Genomic DNA, 20,271 nt, shown 5'->3' with positions numbered 1-20,271 from the left:
ATTGTCTTCGCTAACAGGTCTCGGCCGGTTAGAAGTGACGACAAGCTCCTGACGGGTCTTATTAGGGCTTGTCAGAGGTCCATTTTATTGTTAAGACCAACTGTCCGTTTTTCTGTCTATTTTCTCACAACAAATTATAAAATAAGATCAACACAACATATTTCAGTAACCGCAATTGAGCCTGAATGAGATTGTCCATTTGCGTAGCACCTGATAAATGGGTGGCACGAGCAGACTTACTTATATGTCGCACCAAGAAGCATATTTTTTTATATATATATTACATTACGTATAGATTTCTTCTTTTACCATAGAATGTATTTTTTAGACGAACCATCGTAGAGTGTACAGACTTCTTTATATGTCATATTTACGAATATACTTGCTTGTGTGTAATGTCGTGAGTTGATTTCCTTACAGGTTTGCTATCAAACACACATGTTTTGTAGGATGCATGTGTACTTTGCACATCGCCCGATTCTTGGTATCGGTAGGCTTGATTTTTTTTTTTTTCGAGAAAGGGAGATTCGGTTCCGGTAGGCTTATTTAGGAGCCCAACCACCACTAATGATGAACATAACTTAGAAAATGCACCTATAGGCTATAGCGAAGACAAACCCACTTTCTTCACATAGTATCATTTTTCACAAGTCGTTCAAGATAACGAGAGAGAGCTAGCAACGCCGTTTACTCGGATCACTATGCGTTAATTATTTTTTCAGACGTAACTAGCAGAGCCAACACGTCGCGCTTAAGGAAAGATGCAAAGATCATTCAAGTCTAATTGCACAGCACACGGCCAAGTGTCCAATGACTTGTCTCTTGGACTTGGTGGTTGGCATCGCTCCATGCCAGGTCTTGCACCCTTTTCATGCCATCCTAACCATGTGCTGATGACCAGCAATTGTACAGGAGCCCAAGATTCCCTATAATTCACGCCTTTCTCTAAACTCGCAAGGCGCAAATTAAACGCAAAGGATTCGGTGCTTCAAAGTTGATACGATTATTTTATCGTTTGTGATGAAAGCTGATAAGATTATTGATAGCTCTTTTGCACGAAAGCCAGTGATGCAATAAATTAAAATTCGGTTTTGCTATTTATTATGGGACTAAAAAATAACTATTTTTTAGTCGATGATAACAATTTTTTGATCCATCGTTGAGATTCATGTAAAATTAATTTAAATCGGATGAATAATATATATAATGACTACAATTATTGACTGAAAATAACTATTTTAGACGACTGAGAAATAAACAGACGCAATAAAATTTCAGTCGAAGTTCTCGATTAACGGGGATTCACAGTTTGCCGACATAGTCCAGCCAAATTTCAGGCATCATTGCAACATAGTAGTACAGATACAGCTGCCGACAGCCGACAGTCGACACCAAGGGCTTTTATTTCCAAACATATATACTGTGAGGACTTTCCGAAAAATAACAGAAGAAGTGATACGACACCTCGAGGCTAACGGCTACTTTTCCAGCGCAGGATCGCCGTGATGGGGCGGTAACATCTGAGCTCACCCCGGTTCGGCCCCGGAATATAATAACGGGAGAAACGAAGAGTACGACCGAAAATTTTTACTCGTCCTTTTCGCCCCATCCCCACCGGATTCAACGGACCCCCCCACGCGGGCGGTCGGCGATGGCCACGACCGCGCAGCCGTCTACGCCGCCTCCGCCGGCGGCGGAGCCCGGTGAGGTGATCGAGGTGGAGAGCTCGGAGGCGGGCTCGCCAGATGCCGGCAGCCGGAGCAGCAGCAGCGGCAGCGGGAGCGGGCGGAGCACGTCGGAGTACTCCGGGTGGGTTTACCACCTCGGCGTCAACTCCATCGGCCACGAGTACTGCCACCTCCGCTTCCTCGTCATCCGCGGCAAGTGCGTCGCCATGTACAAGCGCGACCCGCACGACAACCCGGGGCTCGTACGTTCCCTCCCTCTCCCTCTCCGCGCTCTGCTCTCGCCAAGTTTTGGTTCTGATGTGTGTGTTAGTCGCTTTGATTCTCGAGAATTTCCTGTTAGAGTTTGTCGGAATTGCGGGGGCGGAAGCGAGGTGGACGAAGCTGCTGTTTTACGGAACTCGTCAGTTACGTATCGCTTTTGCAGTTTGTCATTGCCAGGTTCGGTTTTGTGCCTGCGCCTGCGCTGTTGTTTTGCGCGGAGGTCTGGGCTTTAACCTAGTCAGAATTTGGGGATTTGGATGAACTGCTGAATTATTCTAGCTAGACTTCGCTACTGTCGCATTTCCTCATTTCTGGTTTGATCTGGCATGAGGTAGAGCTTTAATCTAGTCAGTGGGTGTTTAGATGAACTACAGAATTGTGCTAGTTAGACATCGCCGTTGTTGCAATTACTGATCTGTGGTTTGATCTGGCATGAGGTAGAACTAGTGGTGTGGCCGTGGAAACCGCTTAAAGCTGTCTAGTTCAGTTTCCTTTGTTAGCTCCATTGCCATGGCAAAACTATAGTAGAAAAAAAAATGACTTGCAGGTTTCATTTGAAACCGTATTGAACACCCCTAGGTAGAGGAGCTCTGCAGGGGTAAGGATAGGAATGTCAATGAAGTTTGAGAGAGGAGAATTTCTTGGATGGAAAATGCGGTGTCCAACGTGGGAGAAGTTAATCCGGATTCCGGAGTGACTCGTCCAATGTGCATTTGGGGTTAATCTGGTTTGTAAATTCTAAACTGTGATTGTGGTTCTGTTGCTGCTGCCATTATACGTGCATGTGATATTATTACTGTGCTGAAGATTTTCCAATTATACTTGTCAGAAATGGAAAAATTTAGGGGAAGCTGCTGAGTTGTGTGTGTTTTAACTCTGTACCTAAAAACAAACCCTGTATTTGCTAAATCACTGAAGTGGCAAATCTGTACCTTGTAGGGGTGTGTGTTGAACATACTTGAAATTTAGGGTTGAGAAGTTGTTGAGGAATTTAGCATCACTACCTTGGTCAGGGTGTCCTGCATGTGTCTTATGCGCTATAGAAGAGTGAATTCTCATGTATGGGTTGCTCTGGGTTGTAATTACAGTTATATTGGTGTTGCTACTAGCTACTACAGTACATGTCTACAAGGGGATTTATGTATGTTATTCTCACGTGGTCAGGAGGTACTAGGACAAATGAGTAGAGCTATGTTTGAACATTACATCATCAGGACTGTTCTTCATCTGCAGATTTCTCTGTCAAGTTTCTTTTGGACATTCATATGGAGGCTTATCATCTCACAACAACCATTTTTTAGGAACCTATCCGAAAAGGTGTTGTTAGTCACACTCTTATGGTGGAGGAGCTTGGTCGCCAGAAGGTTAACCAAGGGGTAATGGTCCAATTTTGTATTGGTCATTCAATTGACGATGGAATGAATGAGCTGACCCTCATATTTTTGCTCACTTAAGATTAAGAAATAACCAATATATGTTGAAAACTAGGATGTTTATGTCTTGAGGTTGTACAATAGGTTGGATCAAACGAAGAAAGGCGAGGTACTCATCTTATGACACTCATGCGTGTTTGCAAACAATCCTCCTAGATGGCAACTAAAGTTCTATTGTTATTTACTTTTACTAGATTGCATGTGCAACTTCTGGTGAAGCTCGGAAATGGATAGAAGCATTTGAGCAGGCCAAACAACAGGTATTATACAATATGACAATACTCTTGTTCAACTGGATCAAGCTTTTACTATATCATTTTTTCTATGGTTCCTATTTATATTATAGTATCGTAATTTAATGTATAGACATCTTTGTTCTGATCATTGAATTGCACATCTATACACAGGAGCGATTCTTTGTACAGTTAGCGGTTATGGTTCCATTTGCTATACGACGGATAATCCCTGCTGCATTTGATTTTTGTTCTTGCTGCTATCACTTACAAATTTTTGTATGCATGTTTCATAACAGGCTGACTATGACCTCGCAAAAGGGATTAAATGGAACAGACTGCAGAATGACAATGAGTATGGGAGTTTCTCATGAGAACAATAATTATTTTTTTATTTTCCAATTGTGAAGTTAAACTGCTTTCTTGAGTTAAAGCTTGACATGGAACTGTTTACGCCTGAAGGTTTAATCTTGATGGGCATCGACCCCGGGTAAGGAGATATGCACAAGGCTTGGGGAAACTTGTACGCATCGGCAAAGGTAATACAATAAATCTGCAATGTTAACTTGTATCATAACAAGTAGATAGGGAAACTTGTGTCATAACAAGCTTGGGGAAACTTGTATGGATTTCCTGTATAGAGAGCAGAGTTTTAAATTTTGACTTGTAGTCGTAGATGCCCTTTCAAACCTGCTATTCATAGACAGAGTCTGAAGTCTAATTTCATCTTTGTAAATTTACAAACCTGCTATTCAGGTTATCCACCGATCTGATTATCTTGAGAACAACATTTTGATTGTTGTGCTCTTTTACATTGAAAGTTACCTTTCAGTTTGGGTGGGCTTATTCCTAATGGCCTGCTTGTGGGACAAGTATTTCTTGGTCAAGGTTTGGTATTTAGTTCAAATTCAAACGAAATACTGAACTTTAACGAGAACTTCTACTCTCCCAAACATCTCCAAGTGGTTGGGGGTTGGCCACTCAGGCACAAACCTGCTTTGGGTTTGGAACTTGGGAAGAGCTAGATGTGGCTAGCCCTAGTTCTGTCTAGTAAAGCCGAATGAGCTGCAGTGCAGAACGTTTGGAACAAACTAAATTTTGGATATGGGAAAAGCTATGTGCCATAGCCCCAATCCATGTTAGATTATTCCTTTAGGTCAAGTCAGTCACATCATATATAGATCTATCTATAAAGCACATATGAAGTTACTTAGCCGTTGGTTAGGAATAGAGGGAAACAACTGATGCATTATTAGTTGTAGACTAAAAGGTCTATGTATCAAGCATGTCTGGCTAATCCTAGACATACAATAAATTTCACAAAACCCCATGTTATGTATTCCCCCTAGGTGAGAGGAAGAAGACAGTAAGATACATCAGCTAGGTGAGACGGAAATGTTCTGGCTTGATCTCCGCCCTATCAGCCCTGAAAAACGTTCTCCACATGTCTGTTTGGCTGTTAGGAGAAAATGTTGTTGTTCGGTACAGAAGTTGTGGTTAAGTGATATAGCTGCCACAATGGTTGTTGTTTTGTGATATTTACTCATTCGTCAAAGTATTGACAAATGGTACAACACACCAGTGGTGGCTTTGAGTAGTATCGCCTCAATAGCGAATGATTCTGAACCCTCCTAAGATAAGTTAGAGCCAGAGACTAAGAATTACCCGGAGCACCCCCTTGTTGCAACCAGCTCGAAATAAAATCCTCCAAAGAGGCTGGATGACCTCCCCCCTGGAAATTTCTGCAGACTATTTTCCTTAAGATCCTTGTGGAGATGGGTTGCACAGGATACCATGTTGAATGTCTTCTTTCTCTGCTATTTGTTTGTGGGTTATCCTAATATTTGAGTTAATGCAATTGCAAAGTATTATTATTATTACCGAACTAATACAATACTCCATATTACCATATATGTTGCGTCATTGGAGATATCTGTGAATGGGTTAACAAAGTAACATGGGGTAGATCTGTTGCTTATCTACAATTATTTTGTCATGCCTTCGTTACAGGGCCAGAAATGCTCCTTCGGCAGTCCTCAGATCTTCAGAGCCGTGAAAGGGTTAACACAAACTTTGGAGGTGATACTGGAGATGCACTTGAAGCCCATGAATGGAGATTTGTTAGAACATTAAATGGTATATATCCTATAATCAGCATGGCACCCTATAATCAGCATGGTGCATCATTCTGTATTTACTCTCCTGTTACCTTTCCAACGATATCTACACAACTTGAATGTACGAATTGTCTTTTCTGACTTTGCTTACTGAGGAAGATATAGTTGTCGACTCAGCGTTTTCTGTAAGAGGAATCGTGCACAATAAACCAAGCTCGACCAAGTTTATATAGAATCCCTCCGATCCTAAATTGTTGTTGAAATATTACATGCATCTAGACGCTTTTTAAGAATAGATACATCCATATTTGGGCAAATTTGAGTCAAGAATTTAGGATCAGAGAGAGTAATCAGCAGCAGTGCAAGTCCACTTCTTTCCTCTCTTCCCTGCTCCCAGTGACACCAACCAGACGACCTGAATCTCTCCCTCATCTCTTCCGAGTAGCACCAGACAACAGCACTCAGCACAGGCAACACTGCAGCAGCAGGCATAAGGTCACAGGCAGACGCCCAGCTGCCTACAAGCGCAGTGATGCAGTTACTCATGCTGTTGCCTGACTGTGCATGCAGCATGCTCAACATCGCTGCCGGCGTGAGGGTGGGAACAGACCTGAGATGATTATGGTTCCCTGGAAAGGTGAGATGATGGGAAAGGAGCAGAGGATGGCAGCAGGAGAAATGAGGGGTGTGATTTAAGATTAGGTTTAGAGACCAAGCTTTTATAACATGTACTATTAGGGGAATAATTGTGTGTCACATAGAAACTACATTCCCTTTTTATAGTGCTACTGCTAACAGCTAAGAATCTATCCAGACTCTAGTACTTTACTCATTACAGATTAGACAACAAACCTGAACTCTTATTATTCTCTAATACTGACTCTATATTGAGTTGTGTGCACCAATTAAATAATTCAAATAGTCTCAGACGATGAAGAAAGCCAATGAACACATTTGAAAGACTTTATGATTCTATCGAGTCATGTCCTGATTATCACAACCGGATTTACCTCTATTTTCTGTTATTGTTATGCAGGGATAAGAATTTTTGAAGATATTGCAAACTCAAAGGTGAAGAAGTTCTTTTGCTTTGCAAGGTGGAATGTATAAGATGTTACTGTAATTAGATTTGTGTTAAGCTGATGCATGAACTTAAATGTTTGCTCATGTATTGGTTGTTGAGTTATCAATCTTCGTCCAAGCAACATTCAATTATTTATCAAGCAAGCTGCATAACAGTCGCTGATATATGTCCAACTATGAGTTATTGTTATGGTCAGCCACCCCCCTACTCAATGACCATATTGCTAGCTAATACTTGTCAAGTCTAGTTTTATTACAGCTGTGCCAAAATCCCTTTATTTGTTGGCCAGGCAGAAAAGAAATCTGAAATACAAATTAGGACAACATACCTATGCCTTTTGAGCGAAATGCTTGAAGTGTGGCACTAATCGCTTTGGAGCATCCTCCTCCATCCCTAACAACTAGCAACTTCCTTCTTTTTGAATGCATGTTTTGCGGCTTAGGTCCTGTTGCTCTCTGATGCAATTGATTCCAAAAGTTTCGTTGAATTGATCGCATTTGGCTTGTCTTTGATTTTCTGCCAAAGTTTTGGCAAGATATGGTTCCTATTGGCTGTGATAGACTGATAGTGCTAGCTAGGCACTACCAGTTGACTTCACAGATTTTCCAAATCACCCTTCCATTTTAAAAACTTATGCATCAGTCCCTACAAGTGTAAGGCACTGCCGTCTATTGACGTCACAGGTCCTAACTCTTGGCACCGTCTGTCTATTGGTATCCTCTACTTTCTTGCCGAAAGTTGAGCGAATCATGACTTGCTGATTTCTTCACCAATTTTTAATGCTGATATTTGCGGGGCAAATTGGTCAAGTTTAGGCATGAAACGAGCAGGCACTTGAAGCTCTTATCCAATCTTCTGTTCCTTATGTTTTTGAAAACTGGTTTACCTTTATGTATGTAAAATTGTCGTTATTTCGTCCAGGGTGGAAAGGGTATACTTCTTAAGTCTGTTGGCGTTGTTGGTGCAAATCCTGACACAGTGTTTGAAATGGTTCTCAGTCTTGATAAGCATAAGCGATACGAGTAAGCAAGCAGTTGATTTGTACTTGACAATAAATATGTAATACAATTTTTCTCTGTGGGTGGAACAAATACAAGTTATCTTTATGCTCGTCTACTAAGATTCTCTCCCATGCAGGTGGGATATGTTGATTGCTGATTTGGAATTGGTGGAGACAATTGATGGGTACTACGATGTGGTTTACGGGACCTATGAGCCGAAATATTTAAATTGGTATTTTCCTCCCATTACCATTTCGATTATTCGCTCAATATATGATTGTGATGCAATTTTAACAACACCAGCCTAATTCTCAAGATACAAATGATCTAGAACTCATACCTTCTGCTGTAATGCTTTTGGTATGAACTAGCACGATGACAGGTGCGATTGCGCGGGAAACATTTTTATACACCTTTACTTCTTAATTGTCAATTAGGCAAAACGATATTTAGGACTTCCCAACAACAAATTACACAAAACACTAAAACTGTCATATTTTTTATGTGTACACAAAACACTAAAACTGTCATTTTTATACACCTTTACTTCTTAATTGTACATGATATTATATCAGCAATTAAAGGATTGGTTGTTACTCCCTCCGATCCATAATAAGTGTCTCAGATTTTGTACTAACTTAGTACACAAGAAAAGTAATAACCAATCCCACTACACTAGAAGTTCATAAGCACATTGTGTTTTCTATGCTGTTTCAAATAATAATTCACAATTAATGTTTAGAACACGAGTTGACTGCTTGATTAACATTTGCATCAGACTGATTGGTTGTTTCATGTGACATTATCTATTTATCTAGAATTTAAATAGATCACCAGCTAGTCGGTTGTCTCTATCAGAGACCATACATGACGCATATCACATTGTATACAAATTTAAAGTTTACATACTGGTCAATCGGTCGTTTGCTGATATGCCGTGTCTCCACCAAGTTATATTAGTAGATAAGAAAACAATAAATCATAATGTGATACTGCCTCCGATCCATATTACTTGTCGCTGTTTTGTTTAGATACGCATGTATCTAGACACTTTTCATTGTGTAGATACATGCATATCTAGACAATGCTACGACAAGTAATATGGATCGGAGGGAATAATAAATGTTAATTTACATGACTATTTTATCAGTACTCGGTTTGAAGTTTAGATCATGAGCTAATCGTTCTTTTACTTCATACCAGTATTTGATTAGTGACCACGTTAATTAGTACTCCCTCCGATCCATATTAATTGTCGAAATATTACATGTATCTAGACACTTTTTACACATAGATACATCCATATTTGGGCAAATTTGAGACAATTAATATGGATCGGAGGGAGTACTTCATAGCGGTATTTGATTAGTAAGTGTTTGGTTCGCTAGCCAGTCAGTCCCTCGTACATGATGTTAATTAGTAACCAGAGTTAAATTTTGGGGTCATATATTGATATAGAGTTATATTTTTTAATACCCGCTAATAACTCATCCAGTAAAAAAGTATAGATTATGACGGATAAATCTGAGCTTATTACTTAATATTCTCATGACTCGGAAAAAATAACAAAAAATAAAGTTGAGAGGTCGTATCATGTTGACCGTCTAATGGAGTATGTTACATTGGACATCGTAAAAAATAAATATTGACTTAACACTAAGCGTAGCATATTGGACCTGGGTGGGCCTTGAACCAATTTGCTTTGTCATGATAGCACAAGAAACATATCTCTCTCATTAAATCTTGGTAGTCAAATATAAAATTTGATTGCAACATGGTGCTTCCCCTCGGGATCCCTCATTGTGCTTTTAGTATATAGATGGTACATAATTGTAAAAAATTGTAAAAGATCTGCAATGATTTTCTGAACACGATCAAGTAGCCATCTATTGGAGATCTCAAGCTTAATAAAGCTAAAAAGCATTTTTACCTATTGGTTTATTAAAGTACAGAAACATTTGGTTTATTAAAGTACTTCCTCCCTGCTGAACTGTTTATGAAAAATATTAGTTTTATCTAAAAAAACAGAAACTGTTCTCAGGTGGAAATCAAAGAAGGATTTTGTGTTTTCTAGACAATGGTTTCGTGCACAAGATGGGGCATATAGTAAGTAACATGATCTTTATTTACATGTTCAAAGTTGAGTTGGGTATGTAACCTTTCTTTGTCCCTACTATGCAGATATTTTGCAGAGTCCTGTCAGTCACAAGAAAAAACCTCCACAGCATGGCTATGAGCGTACACATATCAACCGTAAGATTGATCTTCCTTGATTTTTTTATTGTTCCCATGCATTATATATTCAAAGGGTTATCGAGTTGACCTTTCTTGATTAGTTTTGTCGAAGTTGTAGTATGAAACGATGAGTCATTGAGTTGTTCATTTTTGGCTGTACCAAGCTTTTGGCTTTTGCAACAACTTAATGTTCAAAGATTTATGCTCAGTTGCTCTGTGCTCACTGCATCTTGTTGCTTCGTTCAAGTTGCTTACAACAAACATTGCATATCGTCGATACCGATGCTGTTTTGTTATATCTAAACTACTCCCTCCGGCCGGAATTACTTGTCAAAATATTACATGTATCTAGACGTATTTTACACATAGATACATTCATATTTGAGAAAATTTGAGACAAGTAATACCGGTCGGAGGGAGTATAATATTTGCTAGTTGCCACTTCAATATTAACCTTAGATGGGTCACATTTTGCTGTAGATTATATATCTGTGTTGAAAGATCATTATCAGTTCCCAGGTTCATAAGTTTCCTTGGATCACTTGTCTACAAATCATGGCGTGTTACATTAGGAAACATGCTAGTTTTTTACTTTCTGAGCAGTGGCAGACACCATTGAACTGAAGTTGAAGGTTTCTAATATTACTGAAGTAGAAGTAAAGGGTAAGGTCTACAGAACCGATATTAGTGGTGCAAGCCTATCTTTTGAAAAGAGAGTTTTTACGGTACCCTGGTACTCCATATAGACCCATGGGAGTACAAATCAAATCTGACCCTCCATTTAAAAAGGTAAATTAGACTTTTTTCTGCTACCAAGATAATAACTTCCCATCTATAACGCCTCGTGGATCCTCGTCTCGATCCAATGCAAACGCATGGACTGTTCGTCCCGTCGAGCAGATCTCGATCGAGACCCCGCGGCTGCCTCTTTGCAGGGAACAATTAGGCTTTGAATTGGGCGAAATCCCATGATCGTTGATGCTCCCTGGGCAGATGAGGATCTGTACAACTGCTGGGCATCGTTATGATCATCGAATTCCTGATCGATCTTTCTTGAGCCACTCCGCCTCCCCCAGTAGTTTTGAGCATCAGTGCCATGAAAAAACATACCGCACTACCTGTGATGTTTCTTTTGAACTAGAACTAATTGGGATGTTTATCTACTCTAAAAACAGCAGAAACCCAAAGCCTGATCGATCTTTCTTGAGCCCTATCATTTGTTAAATTTTAAATACGATGGTGTTATGCTATCACACGGGCATTAGTTTCAAGATCTAGCCTTTGAATCCCTGATTAGGGATTACTAGACTAAGTCACCCTCGATCTCGTTGCAAGATTATTTTTACGAGAACTATCCACAGAAAAATGGAGAAGGGATAGATTGAATACACCGATATATAATTGTCATCTTGAGTCTTTCTTGATTACGATTTTACCCCTAGGCTCATGGTACTCCATAGTTTTCAGAGACGGTACTCCTATTTGATTGTGTTGGAGTACCAAATAAGATTAGCCATTAGATCTGAACAATTGAATGGCTCATATTTATTCCGGGGTACCGTAAAAGAGCTCTTTGAAAAAGTATGTGGTCTACTATCTTTTGTAAAAGCACATGGCCTACGATATTATTTTTTTATGTTGATGTAAGCTTTGAAGGTCATATGAGTAGACACAGGAGGTGGGGTCGTTCTTTGTGTTTGGGACCAACTCTAGCTGTGAGGACTGGCGGATCTGGCGTTGCAGGCCTGCTGCTGAGACTCCCCACATGCCACATAGCAGTTATAGTAAGAGGAGAAAATCTAGGTGTGAATCGATTAGATACAGTGCGATTAAACAGATCTTTTGTGAATGAATGGTTTACCCTTTTACATAGTATTAGTTTTTTTACACGTTTACATAGTAGTAGTTGCATAATGGAATAAATGATACAAAATGCATCTGTTATAATTAATATGGGTGGAGATTGGTCGTAATGTGGATGTTCATAAATGACTAAGACCATTTTGCCTCTCAGTCAAAACTAAAATTTGTCCAATGTCTTCACATTTGTTGGAAGTCGTTAACTGTGCCTTGTCTTTCAGCCACAACATGGGAAATAAGGAGGTTGGACACGTCAGGATCATCAACTCCAAAGTGCGTTGTTACTCGTATGGTGGAGATCTCTCTCAGTTTTTGGGATAGATGGAAGAGAAGGACCTCCTCACAGTTCGATAGAAGTATCCCTTTTGCTTTGCTCAGCCAAGTAGCAGGTTTGTCAGTTTTGCTTTTATTGAAAGAAATATCAAAATAAATAAAAAACTTTGGATAAAGCAAAGAAATATCACTAGTTTGGATAATAAAATGATGGCCTTGTTTCTTTCCCTGCATGGACAGGTCTAAGAGAATACTTTGCAGCAAATCCAGCCTTGACATCTGATTTGCCCTCAACAGTAGTGAAGCCAAAAGCATCTGAACCTTTGATCATCCAGAGTGAACTTGAAGATTCTGAGCCTAATGATGAGTTCTATGATGCACTTGTTAGAGGAGAATCCTTTGAAGACGAGGATAGTGATGATGATGATGATGATGATGGTGTTACAACCCCTACGGTAATCTTTATGGTTTGAAATCATAATCTTAGTCCAAATGGCCTTATTATGTTCAGTAATAAATGGAGATACAATTTTCTTTGCAAATTTCTGTACAGGCTGGAAAGGTGAAGTTGAAGAACGTATCATGGGCTATTGCAGGTTTTGCTATGAAGCGAAGTAAAGGTCATAATGATAACCACAAGAGATGCTTCAATTTTTCTAAGTTATACCTATAAGCACTTTCCCCATTATTTGCACAAACCACAAAATGAACATACATGCAACCATATATGCCTGTCTGCACTCTGCACATAGGCAAACACCAATAAGTATGCATGTGGGCCATGAGGTATGTACGTACACATAGGCAAACACCAATGACGTGTGTTTTAATTAGTGGTGCAGTGAAAGCATAGTGTTTGCATGGTGTATATCTGGGGTATATATTGCCAGGGCAATTTGTTCAGCTAGGTGCAGAATATAGTCGACTATATGCGAAAATATGGCGCTTAATAGATTTTGAAACAAAACATCCAGAATATGAAGACCAATATGCCTATATCCGATGAAAATGAGGAAACCAAGGATCACGTGAAAATGTGTCATGCATTTGTATTTTTGTACTTCTGATATTCTATATACTGTGTATGATCGCAGCTGTCTGTACGGCTCTGCTATGATGCCTGCCACATATAGTGTAGTACATGGTATCAGCTAGTTTACTGAAGTGTTATTGAGGACAAGTCAGCTGTAACCACCTGTCATGGGGTACATCCCTAGAGGGGGCAGAGCCCTAGATTATCTAAATAAGGGACGATATCCTAGTTGTATCTTCTAAATTAGTTAGGCAAGAGATAAGATAGGAATATTAAAATATGGTTTGTTAGGAAAGTACAGATTAGATTCTTGGATGTCAAGTCGAGACTTCCATATAAAAGGGCCCTTTTAGTCGTTATGAGGAAAGTCAAGAATAAATCAATCTAGTTATCCCCCGCTGCCCTTGAGGTGTGGCTACCTTCATGGAGAACGCCTCTTGGGTCTAGGGTCACCCCTTGCAGGCCCTAGAGCCATTATCCCCCATATTTGGTATCAGAGCTTGTTGTTAATTGCCCATCTGTTTTCCGTGCATACAGTACTAGCACCTTATAAAAATTGAAAGTTAATCTCTTCACTTCATAATCAATTTCAACTTCTTGATATTTGGAGGCATCCACATTGGATGCCTTTCTTTTACATCAGTGCTATCCTGCAACTTACTATTTCCCCCTCATTGTACATATGATTAAAATTGAGTCGTCGGCTTGTTGCAGAATGATAATAAAAACTGATGGTAGACTGCAATGGTAACAAGAGTAAAATACAAGCACAAAATATATGGGGTAAAACTAAAGAGAGATGCTGAAAGGGAACAAATTTATTTCTTCACTTTAGCTTACATGGGATTGATGCATCTAGACAGGTATTGTATGAGCTTGTTGTTCTCTTTTGTTTCAATGGGATGGGGGAGAAGTTGGTGCATGCATAGATGCCTCTTACTTACAATGGTGACACAATTCACTATAGTTTTACATATATGTCCTCTAATATAGAGTTCCTAATTGATGTGTCATGTTTTCAAATTTATTTGTTTTTTTAACTCAACTCCAAGTTGAAAGTTTGTTCAATTTTGGTGTCCTACAGCTTCTCTTGAGAGGAGTGAGTTGGTTACAAATTCTATTCCCATAACTTTTGATCCAAGCCATTTCCATGGCACCATTCGACGAGCAAAAAGTGAAGATGACCCAAACTCTTGGAGTGTACCTGGTGGAGAGAAGTTTATGATAAGAGGGAAGACTTACTTGACAGATAATACCAAGGTGGGAGTTTTACAATCTCAGAGTCGAGAGAATTATGGAAACTACATTTTTTATTTCTCCATTTGTTAAAGACAAGAGCAAGCCATTGTGTGGTTCTACTCCTTCAAAAATCTCAGGATAAGGATGCTGCTGTAAAAAAATGTAGTGTGCCTAAATGCCCTTCTTCTGAAGGACCTAAAACCTTACATCATGCAACACTCACAAATTAACTTCCTGTCGAACTGGTAAAATATATGTACAGATATCATCCACTTAATGGATGGCCCATTACTAGCCTTTATGTTATCAATGCTGTTATCTCTAGATGGGTCAGAAGGTAATGCTTTATGTTTAATCATCTAATGGGCTAGAAAGTAGTAACCCTGCAATTTATATGGAGTTAATATTGGTGCCAGATATTATTTCTGACACTATTTTGTTTCTCCTTATTTGACACGTCTCTTGATATTAACTTATAATTTAAACAGATTGCTGGAGGAGATCCTCTTCTAAAGCTTATTGCAGTTGATTGGTTCAAGGTTAATGATCGCTTTGACTCAGTTGCTTTGCACCCTAAAAGCCTTGTTCAGGTAACTTTCAATAGGCATTACCCAGGATCCCGTAGTTGCAATCAAGCACTACTTTAGTACATAGAACTTAGTACAAACAGCTTTCAAGCATAGTTAAAGGGAGCTTCCTTGCTGCATTACATGCAGATCAAAGAGGAAGTTGTTTGTGGTGCATTACTCTGACATCACATGCACATGCCTGCATGCCTAATTTTCTGATGTTTTAAATTACAGTCTGAAGCTGCAAAGAAGATTCCCTTCATACTGGTTATAAACTTGCAGGCAAGTACAGTAAATTTTTATTCACTGTTTTGAATGGCGGCCGCCAAGGTGCTAGGTCCCACTCCACTGCCTTCCCAGTCCTTTTAGGACAAATTTGATTTTAGGTAGTACAAAGTTTTCAAAGGAAACGTGCCAAAGAAAATTTTGGAGGGAAACTGTATGTGAACCTGACAGTATTAGGTAGTTCAGAGGGTATAGCCAAAAGTTTTATTTTTTTCGCAAACGAGCGAATAGTTTGATAACTGAAAAAAATATGTTGAATTTTCTCGTAATATTAGATCCTTGATCTTTTTGGAATCTATCCTCAGTTCTGATTTGGTAATGCATTTTGTTTATGGTACATACATATGAATATGACCTTATTTTATTGGATGACAGAAATCCAAGGAAGAGCAGAACTTAACCAAGTCTATGCAATACAGAATACACCCTATTACATTGGGCAGAACTATCTGTAGTTCTGTACTCCCTAATAAGAACCATTCTTTCATGAAATTGTATCCTTGCAAGCAACCATGGGGGTTTGTGAAGTCACAGTCAAGTGACCAAAGGGGCACGAAGCCGCACCCTCATGAACAGTGAAGAACTGGATGAGGAAGATGTTTTCTCTCTTCATGGAATTTTACATTCTTAACCTACTGATGGTTGTGTGCAGCAATTACCTTCCTCAAATCCCTCGGATTGACAATTTCCTCTAAAAAAATGCTGAAACACACAATTTTTTCTGGCACAGTCTCTAATTGTCTCGTGCTGATATACATTCTAGGACTAGTAAGGAAGCGTGTGGTTAAATGTTTTTTATTGCATGAGTCGAATCACCTAGCATGGCCCTTATGCCCCTATCACATCCGATGTCATTGACATATGAGAACACAGAAGTTGCCATCCTTGTTCCGCGCATGGCCATGATCTACAATAGATTTACTCCTTTTGGGTAAACATGCAGGTTCCAGCTAAACCAAACTATAACTTGGTTATGTACTACGCGGCAGAGAAGCCAGTGAACAAAGAATCTCTGTTGGGAAGATTCATTGATGGAACTGATGCATTCCGAGATGCCAGATTTAAACTTATACCAAGTATTGTTGAGGTACACACTTGGGTGATTTATCATCACTTTACATGTCAAAAATTAATTTTAGCAACCACATGTCACTATTTCTGCATGTGAACTCATTCACAAAATGATCTCAGGGTTATTGGATGGTAAAGCGTGCAGTTGGGACGAGAGCTTGTCTTCTGGGCAAAGCAGTAACATGCAACTATCTCCGGCAGGATAACTTTCTGGAGGTAATTGAGTACTACTCCGTACAAGACTTGGGCTTTGTTGAACACTCCATGTATTTGTCTGTGGCAACTCCCAATAAGCCTTGTGGCGAAGGTCAAAATTTGAAAGTCAACCTATATAGAAGAGTGCACATATGTAACACAGGATCAAATAATGATAATTCGTTTTCCTTCTGCATATTTGTCCTTTCCCTACCTTCCAGTGTTATGCCTTATATTATTTTGAATCTGAGCAATTCCTGGTACAAATGAAATTTACTTTGCAGATAGATGTTGACATTGGTTCCTCATCTGTTGCACGGAGCATTATTGGTCTTGTCCTGGGATATGTGACGAGCATTGTCGTTGATCTTGCTATTCTAATTGAGGTATGAGCATATAAATTGGACAATGGAACATCTTGTTTCACCCTTTTATTTTCTGTAAATTTCCTGACAAATAAACTTCACAAACATCCGCTGTGCAAAGCCTGAAAGGGTTTTTCCATCATATGATCTCATTTTCACATCTGGCATCCTGTTTATCTCAATGATAATAAGTTGGTAATGGAAGTCAAAGGTTTTCAAACATGGTTTTGCACAAAACCGGGTAAAGGCTAGAGCCTAGAACTGTTGATTCCTTGCACACCTTGAGGCCATCTGGTTTTGCACGGTCTTTCAGACCGGGTTTCAAGTGGGATCCCATGAATATCCCGCTTCTAGTTCAATTTTTCAATTGTAGTTCAAAAAATTTAAACTAGCAAATCCCTGATAAACTAGAAGTAGGACTTAAGTGGGATCCCACCTACATCCCTAAGTTACCGTTGAACAACCAGATGGCCTCAAGGTGTGCGAGGAGTTTTCGGAAATTTCTAAGTTGGGAAAAAGTCACAGAAGTAAACAGGTGGATACTACTTGGGCTTACAATTTTAGTGATAAGGTTTGCATCCTATGCCATCTGAAAAAAAAGGAAAGATAAAAGATGCTGGTGCCAAAAAGGTTTGCTATTTGAGAAATTTTAAGTACCCCGGTACTCCCGTACAGGAGTCGGGAGTACCTGACAAATCTAGCCATCCATTTTCAGGGGCAGTTTAGACCTTTTCGTCTTGACTCATTTTGTTTTTCCGTAATTCCAGACAGGCTTGACGGACAGCCGCCCACTAATAGAATGGATTGGCCGCTGCCGCCATTGTTGCGCTCGTTCCTCACAGATCTGTTTAATTCGCTTGGCTTGGCCACTCGCCGGTTAATTAGGCACACGTTACGCGTGATTCCACGCCGGCCGGCGATCGCAGCGCGCGTTGGTTCCTGCCTGCTCCCGATTGAGTCCTTTGTGGTTGTCACAGCATAGGGTGGAGCACTGGAGCCTATCGATCAATGGTTATCTACAATCGATTTAGGAGACTAATTAGGGTTACAATGGATTGGAATCTTAACCTGTATTCATACACAAATGATCAATGCGATTCTTCTTTACTACCAAAAATACTTCCGCAAGCCAATTAGAAAGTGTTGATAGATTGGCAGGAAGTATAAACTGCGTTGTGATTACTGTTCTACCCCTGATATCAAGGTACTCCCTGCTTTTTAGAGATGGTACTCCCTAAAATCTAAGAGTACCATGCAAGATCAACCGTTAGATTAGGAAAGATGGACGGTTCATATTCATTCCGGGGTACCGTGAAAGAGCTCTGCTATTTTAGCTATCAAAACCTTCTATTTTGTACTGTGCACAAAAGTGCAAATTGCTCGGGAAATTTTGAAATTTTAAATAGCATGTTTGCAGTTGGGCTAATTTCCTGGGCACCAAATGCAGTTCCAAGCACAATGACCATTGTTTGTGTATAGATTTGGTTATAGCAGTACTGTGGAAACAGCAATTTGTGATGTTTGTAAAACATGTTCTCCATTTTGATCTTCCTGCGGCTACATCCTGCATGTTTTTTATTAAGTTTACAGAGGGATCGACTGACTTCGCGCTGCCCATCAATTACCAGATCCGTGCTAACATGTTGTCTATTTTGTAGGCAAAGGAAGAGAAAGATCTGCCCGAGTATATTCTTGGCAGTGTTCGCCTAAACCGTATAAATCCTGAGTCTGCTGTAGCAATCTAAGTTCATTTCATTTCTTCGCTCAAGTTTCCCCTTCTCCCACTCCAAGAGCTGCATGGTGCTGGTGGATCTGTCGCAATTTTCCGTTATCCTCTTGTGTGATTGTGATGATCCTAAATCGAGAACTGCCACATGTACAGTACAGAGCACATACATGGTTTCTTTCGTACATACTTCATGTGCAAAACTGCAAATACAATAAGTTGATGGTGTAATCAGGTTTTGCTTAGTTAGAGAAGAGAAAATAAGTGGGCTGTAAAGTAGTGGCTGACATGTCAGGGGATCCTCCTCCCCGTTTCTAGATGCAAAAAATCCTAACTTTGTTCTAGGTCGAACTTGGTATCTACAAATGTCAATTAAGTATATTATAAAAAAATATTATGATGAATTAATAAAACTAATTTAGAGTAATAGATGTTGGTAGATTTTTTTATAAACTTGATCAAAGTTTAAAAGTTTGAGTATATCATGTGCAAATACAAAGTTAGTTCTTTTGGCACCCAAGAACAGAGGGAGTACATAGAAATAGGAAATATTGGAGGATTTGATGGAATATTTTGAAAGTTCAGTAACCATTGCCCATTGGTCAGTAACGTCTGGGTCAGCAACCGCTCGGTCAGTAACCACTTTTCAAGTGACGCGTCGGTCAGTACTCAGTAGCACTCAAACCTCATGGAACTGCATTTGTAGGTCATTGTACTGGTAGAAGTCCAACCTCATGGAACTGAATTTGTTACCTGTAATCAAAGGTACATTTGGCAATGAAAGAGTTTGTGTATGAGCAAAACATGGCCATGTAGAGGCGCCTTGCCGCAACATTATCTTCTGAGTTATAAGCTGACATGCAAATGTATTACTTTTCAATCAAATCATCGCCAGTAAAGTAATTGTGTATTCCAACGTAAAAGGTTAAATGTAAACTTCATATTGGATCGTTCGAGCATTCCATCGGAGTACAAGGTAGCCACAGGTAGCCATCTAACCCGCTGTTTCACAAAACAACTCATATAATTCTACTTCCTCCGTCCAACAAAAAATGTCTCAAGTTTGTCAAAATTTGGATATATCTAGACATGACTTAGTGTATAGATTCATTCATATTTGATCAAAGTTGAGACATCCTTTGTTAGACAGAGGGAGTATTAAAAAAAACACAAAACAACTCATCTAGATTATTTTTTTGGTTTGTTCCATAAAACAACTCGTTTTTCTCTTGGTTCCCTAATCCGGCCAATAATAGTTCACATCTATTTAGTACTAATCAAATATGAGTGGCCAGTCACTGAAAACAAGAGCTGACTTGGTCAGTGCACAATTCCATATGAGGTGTTTTGTGGAATGCAGGGAGTATTCAAATACTAGCAATACCTGTGCATTGCTACGGATAACAGTGGGGTTTAATTATGTATGTCATTTCAAGTTCAACAAAAGTTGGTTTCATAATTTTTGGACATGCATTCTCTATAGTATATTTCAAATTTATTAAGTTTTCTCATTCTATTTAACCTATAGTTCAAACTTTAATTAAAGATACAGAATATTGTAATGTCTACTAAAACAGCGACAAGTATTTAGAGACGGAGAGAG

At 39.4% G+C, this 20,271-nt stretch overlaps 1 protein-coding gene across 3 annotated transcripts; it reads left to right on the top strand.

Annotated features, from left to right (window-relative positions):
• The first annotated feature begins 1,579 nt into the window (after positions 1-1,579).
• Positions 1,580-19,095, top strand: LOC100836171 (protein ENHANCED DISEASE RESISTANCE 2-like). Of its 3 annotated transcripts, none has more exons than XM_024461021.1 (22): positions 1,580-1,930; positions 3,251-3,325; positions 3,438-3,491; positions 3,577-3,642; positions 3,915-3,970; positions 4,078-4,154; positions 5,626-5,751; positions 6,769-6,829; positions 7,738-7,875; positions 7,954-8,049; positions 9,859-9,923; positions 9,999-10,070; positions 12,134-12,301; positions 12,426-12,640; positions 12,739-12,805; positions 14,303-14,478; positions 14,946-15,047; positions 15,261-15,308; positions 16,255-16,398; positions 16,503-16,598; positions 16,862-16,963; positions 18,601-19,095. In XM_024461021.1, the coding sequence occupies exons 1-22, from the start codon at positions 1,652-1,654 to the stop codon at positions 18,685-18,687; spliced, it is 2,370 nt and encodes a 789-aa protein (XP_024316789.1). In that variant the 5' UTR covers positions 1,580-1,651; the 3' UTR covers positions 18,688-19,095. The 3 variants fall into 3 exon arrangements, with proteins under 3 accessions (XP_024316789.1, XP_014756583.1, XP_003574547.1); XM_003574499.3 differs by having other exon boundaries at positions 1,582-1,930; positions 6,769-6,803; positions 7,738-7,838; XM_014901097.1 differs by lacking the exon at positions 7,738-7,875 and having other exon boundaries at positions 1,581-1,930.
• Positions 19,096-20,271: the final 1,176 nt, after the last annotated feature.

Source organism: Brachypodium distachyon, chromosome 3 (genome assembly GCF_000005505.3).
Source record: "Brachypodium distachyon strain Bd21 chromosome 3, Brachypodium_distachyon_v3.0, whole genome shotgun sequence".
NCBI lineage: Eukaryota > Viridiplantae > Streptophyta > Magnoliopsida > Poales > Poaceae > Brachypodium > Brachypodium distachyon.
This window is presented reverse-complemented; position numbering and strand designations above follow the sequence as displayed.